General features: G+C 42.7%; 1 protein-coding gene across 1 annotated transcript; it reads left to right on the top strand.

Moving 5' to 3' along the window:
- Nucleotides 1-1674: 1674 nt before the first annotated feature.
- Nucleotides 1675-2676, top strand: LOC123452818. The gene is made up of 2 exons (XM_045129541.1): nt 1675-2116; nt 2209-2676. The coding sequence occupies exons 1-2, from the start codon at nt 1675-1677 to the stop codon at nt 2352-2354; spliced, it is 588 nt and encodes a 195-aa protein (XP_044985476.1). The 3' UTR covers nt 2355-2676.
- Nucleotides 2677-6285: the final 3609 nt, after the last annotated feature.

The following is a 6285-nucleotide window of genomic DNA, read 5'->3' as shown; positions in this document are numbered from 1 at the left end:
TTAGTGGACCCGTGCGTTCGTCGTTCACGGGACCGGTTAGACATACCGATGCACCAAGTACGAGGATGGGGAGCGGCGCATGCAGCGGGAGCTCGAGGAGGAAGTGTGTGCACGATGTTGGCATGCGAAGGGGAGGAGGAGTGCCGACATCATAGTCTATCCATCGACGCCCCGCATAGGAGGCGACATATGCGACAATGAATGCATTAGTAGTTTATTAGTGACATATGTATAAAAAAAGAAAAAGAGATAGCCGGGACGGGTAGGGACAATATGTATGAAAAAAAAGAAAGAAAAAAAGCCAGGTGCTAATGTCTAGCACATGCCAACCCGAGGGATGCAATTGCGCTATTTGTTTACGACTGTGCTTTCGCTGCATTATTTTGATCCATGCGCACTTATCGGTGCTGGGTCACGGATTGGCTCGTAGGCCATCTTTTTGTCCGTGTGCACCTTTTGATGCTGGGTCACGGGTTGGGCTTGGTGGCCTCTTTTGTATGTGCTCTTTGACATCTTTCGCAGGTGACAGTCGTGCATGTCCCGTGTTGGCGATGTAGTCTATTGAATTGGGGCTAATAAACCGGTAACATTTCAACTAAACATCCGATACGATACTAATATGGTTAGCGATTCGCGGGGTGGATTTGACGTTCGCACGTGCCACGACTGGTAGCGGGGCCCAGTTCCAGTTGGGCCTCAACCGAGCGCCCATCCAAGCTTGCATGGGGCCCGTCCTCATGCACTTCTCCTCGGAGTCCACATTTGGCCATGCTTGTTCCCTCGTCGACAACTCAGCCTTCGAGATGGACCCTTGTGGTCGCCGAACGGGTAGCGACAATGAATGAATTATTAGTTTATTAGTGGCATAATATGTATAAACTAAATAAAAGAAAAGGAGATAGTCGAACGGGTAGCGAAAACAAATGGATTAGTAGTTTATTAGTGGCATATGTATGAAAAAAAAGAAAGAAGAAAAAAAAGCCAGGTGCTAATGTCTAGCACATGCCAACCCGAGGGATGCAATTGCGCTATTTGTTTACGACTGTGTCCTCATAGGGGATCTTTTCGCTGCATTATTTTAGTCCGTGCGCACTTATCGGTGCTGGGTCACGGATGGGCTCGGAGGCCATCTTTTCGTCCGTGTGCACCTTTTGATGCTGGGTGACGGGTTGGGCTTGGTGGCCTCTTTTATATGTGCTCTTTGGCATCTTTCACAGCTGACAGCCGTGCATGTCCCGTGTTAATATGTATAAACTAAATAAAAGAAAAAGAGATAGTCGAACGGGTAGCGAAAACAAATGGATTAATAGTTTATTAGTGGCATATGTATGAAATAAAAGAAAGAAGAAAAAAAGCCTGCTAATGTCTAGCACACGCCAACCCGAGGGATGCAATTGCGCTATTTTTTTACGACTGTGCCCTCATAGGGGATCTTTTCGCTGCATTATTTTGGTCCGTGCGCACTTATCGGTGCTGGGTCACGGATGGGCTCGGAGGCCATCTTTTCGTCCGTGTGCACCTTTTGATGCTGGGTCACGGGTTGGGCTCGGTGGCCTCTTTTGTATGTGCTCTTTGGCATCTTTTGCAGCTGATAGCCGTGCATGTCCCCATGTTGGCGATGTAGTCTATAGAATTGGGTTAATAAACCGGTAACGTTTTAACTAAATTTGCGGTATGGTACTAATATGTTTATGGTTAGCGATTTGCGTCCGCACCTGCCTCAACCGAGCGCCCACCCAAGCTGCTCGCATCGTCCCTGAGCTCCACCTCTTCCGCTCAAAAAAAAAAGAAAAAAAAAAGAAAAGAAAACCTCTTCGTTCTGCAGGCCGATTCATTCCTCCCCTCCCCTCCGGCCTCCCCCACCGCCGCCTCCGCCAACCACCGCCGGCCTCCGCCCTCGCCCTCGCCCCCACAGCTGGTGACCTCGTCTACCTCCCCTCTCCTCTCCCCTCCTCTCCTCTCCTTATCAGAAGAGAAGAGAAGAGAAGAGAAAAGGGTGGTCGGGCGACCATGCCAGATGCGCCCACAACCGGCCGGCGACCACAGCACGTCATCGTCATCGTCATCGTCGAAAACTCTTCTTCCACCTCCCTCCCAGATTCATGTGCTGCTCTCGGTAGGTAGGTAGGTTGGTTGCAGCTTCCTGTTGCTCTCATGCATCTCGGTCACGGATCCAACATCAATCACTAGTCTTTTCTCACGCTGCAGGTGCACGCCAAACCCTAGCCGCAGCCCGCAGCGCTAGCTGTTGCTGTCAAAGTTTGCCCGGCACAAGCAGCTCCGCTACCAGGACACGGACGGACCGCTCAAATCCATGGATTTCTTCGATTCCGTTCATGCTTGCCGGGGAATGAATTGATTGGATGCGAAAATTGCATTTTGCTGCAGGGGCATGACGGAGTGAACCTCATCGACTCGCCGCATCTGGGAAGGTAACAATCCATCCACATTGGATGCTCTGTTTGCCCAGCTCAATATCTCACCATCATGCACTTGTACTCAACAAAATGCTACTATTAAGACTCGTCTGTATTTCAAAGTAGGCATGTTTGTCGATGGCTACTTTGATAGCCAGTTCAGAGAGCACATAGGTTTGAGAGAAGAACCATTTACAACCATGACAACATTGAAAATATTTCTATCCATGAGTCATCTGCTATTTAGTCACATTTAAAACCATGACCACATTTATAATATTGGTATTTTTTAGAAACTTTAGGATTGAGCAAGCACATAGGTTTGGGATGAGAGAAGAATCCGTTGCATCAAATGGCGCAAAAGCCCGATTCAAACGAAAAAGCAAATAGAACTATTTTGCTTAACTTACGAACGCACATCGATTGTCTTGGTACTGTAACCTTGTTATTGAATCGATATGAATTTTTGAAATAACTTTGCAAATTGAATATACAGAGAATATTTTTTGTCCTATAGCGATCCTACAAAAGCTTTTTCAAAAGTAGCTTAAGCTAGCGGCTCACGAAAGTAGCTTAAGCTAACAGCCAGGTGCGTACGGGCGGTAGCCGGCTAGGATACAATGATGTTCACCTGGACTACACAATGAGTATTCTCTGTTTATGTATTTTACTAACATGAAATTTGATGGGATGCTCATAGAAGATGATGTCACATAACACGTGGAATATGAAATTTGATGGGATGCTCATAGAAGATGATGTCAAGAATGTGGCTACACAGATGATCACAAAGAGAATACTAGCACTGGTTTGTCTCTCCCCTGCCCCTTCAACTATGTTCTTGTTTGCACATCGATCCGTCGATATTGTTTGGGATTTTTCCAGGGCCTTTTGATCTGCCATGTGATTCAGAAATCTCTTTAGCATAGTTTGCAACAACAACAAAAATGGAGGATTGGTCATTTGTAAGGGTGGATATCTTAGAGGTGGCAGCCACCCAAATTGGAGTTTAATTTTAATCTATTTCCATGTCTGAAGTTTCACGCTATATGGTATGCTCCTACGATGTGGTTTGTTTATGGAGCTGGAGAGATGTCTCCTTTAATCGTCATGTTTTGTGTTTGGCAGACAACTGGTGCAACGGCTTCCTCCGGGATGATGTCCAGCTCGACCCTCTTTTCTTTGACTCCATCAACCATCTTATCACGCGTTGATCACCTCTACTGCTCTGCCACAAGATTACATGGCAGGGTGATGCAAAGAAGGTATACGTCGCAGGGCTGGCTACTACTAGGGACAACATGCAGTAGAGAAGTTTCTTCCCCCTTCTCTACCACACGCCACCTCATATTCACGTTCAATTCTGAAGAAGCCACATGTTCTAGATATAGATAATACAACTCTATCTTAGTAAGATGTTTATATCTTATAGTAGACATCATAATTGCACAAGGCACTTGAAGGAAACCCTATCAAAATCTAGCCAACACCGAATGTCAAGAGCTTAATAATAGGGTCCACACAATTTAGAATATCTTGAGGACATGTGGCGTACATTGCATAAAATTAGCATCAAAATAGTAGGGCTTATACTTTAACTTAACTATGGTTATCTTTTCATGCAAAAGATCTTTTTGCAGTCACGGTCCTACTTGAGCTAATTAAAATTAAGGAATTGTGTTCTATATATATGAATGCATAGTACATGGTACGTATCACTATATAATAGTTTCAAGTCCAATTAATCTGTAATCCATATCACTACGTAAGGTAACTGAGACTTTGTGTACTATGACAGTTTCATTTCACCCCATTCATGGAGCTTAGAGTTGTTAACATTAATTATTTACATTATAGACATCGTTTTGATGATGAATTGTGGATACATACTTAGACCACTTTGGAATGTCAAGTTGTTGTGGTTATATATATTTTAACCATAAACTTTTAGTTTCACATGTTAGAGTTTTCATTTTCAAATTTGTATCAATTGGATTCTTATGCTCAAAACCTCAGTTTCATAGGGAAAAATCCATCAGCTAACATACAATTTTTTCATGTACAGGGTGCTGATTTGATCATATTTAAAGAGAAGGAAATGAATAGGATGAAGAAATATCATCGTATAATCTCCTCTCCAATTCACACTTATAGAAGGCGGTATTATTGTCCCCTCTAAATCATGCTCATAATTTACTACACTGCATATAAATGATCAAATTGGCATGTTGTTGTAAGAACTGAAATGAGATAATTGACTTTTGTCAGTTTTTTTCTTCTATGATCAAAAGTTGTTTGCTTCTACTTATTGATAAAGATAAACATTCCCTGTTTAGTAGAGATGTTGTCGAATATTAATTATTCCCTATTTACTAGAGTTGTGGTAGTCCTGTGCTAATTCTCCGACACCTTAATCACTCCCTATTTAGTAGATATGATGTCAAATAGTTTTTTAGTAGAGCACTACAGTTCCTATACATGCAAACTTTGTTTTTCGATGTGAGATTCACTGAGAGTGAACAATGGATATTAAGTCATCTCGTTTACTACTAAACAGTGGGACCACGTAGATCTTTTCGAGATAGTCAAGCCTATAACTGATTCAGCGATAATCACGTAACAGGTGCTGCTCAAAACTGAAGTTTTCTATGGGTGTAAAACTGGGAGCAACCATGGATCATTTAATTCACTCCTTGTGGGCATACCACCGGCATCGTGGCATAGACCTCTGGTCCCTCCTGAGCACGGCCTCCTTTTTGCCTTGCAGATGTAGGCCTCCCCGTCCAGCGCACTGCATCGGAATTGATTGTTGCCCTTGCTAATGTCCAACTTACACCAGTCGATGCCCCAACCCACACCCGCGCACAGAGATGAGAATGGAAAATGAAGCAAACAAGAAGATTGGGAGGAGGACGAGGGGTACATGGAGGCGGAGTCGTTCTGCCGTCGTGGCCGTCCACAAGCACGACGGGGCCGCGAGCGACCTGTGTGCCGTGGGTAGCTGTTGGGAACATCGAGCCGTGACACAACCAGTTCGCGTCGGATCCACATCAACGTCCCCGTTTGTAGAATTGCCCAAGAAATTCCGATGTAACTCAAAATTGTGGTATGTCAACCACTTACCGTAAATTTATATGTATGTTGTTTTGGGTCCTCTTTTACACTTGGAAGATAAAATTAAGTTACATCAATTTTGTATTATTACTAAATGTATAGATGATATTTGTGGCAACAGTCATATTCTGCACATGACATGAGTTATGTGAATTACAATTATGTTTTTATTAGTGTCTCTATGTCAAAATTTGTGGCCCCGTGGCAACCTATCTCAGTCTAAATTCCTTAATTTATCAAAAGATAGTGGTAATCATACTACCTTATCTGTGATGTGGTACATTTTAAACATGACCTTTGTGACGTATGCAATGAATTTGTAATTCTCGTGTTTTACTATATCTTTATAAGTCTTCGGTTCATTATTGAACACAAACTATAGCTGACATAATGTCTACTTTGTTGTACTGTCGACAATAGTATGTACTCCCTTTGTAAACTAATGTAATATCTTTTAGATCACTACTTTAGTGAGCTAAAAGATCTTATATTACATTACAGGGGGAGTAACTAAATAACTCATGTGAACTTAGACTGTAGTTTAGATTTCAGTTAGATATTGCAAAGTTCCGAAATGTTTGATAAAATTGTTTCTTTAGAATCTGATTGACACCAAGGTTTAGAAAAAGGTCTCTGTGTTTTAAGCTCCTTTGTTTAAAAAGTTTGTACACCTATGCGATAATAAAAGATGGAAGATAATGTTCATTACTTATGACACTTGGATTCAAGCCACAGTTTAAGTGCATCTTTCAGG

The sequence above is a fragment of the Hordeum vulgare genome, chromosome 5H (assembly GCF_904849725.1).
Source record: "Hordeum vulgare subsp. vulgare chromosome 5H, MorexV3_pseudomolecules_assembly, whole genome shotgun sequence".
In the NCBI taxonomy this organism is placed as follows: Eukaryota; Viridiplantae; Streptophyta; class Magnoliopsida; order Poales; family Poaceae; genus Hordeum; species Hordeum vulgare.
This window is presented reverse-complemented; position numbering and strand designations above follow the sequence as displayed.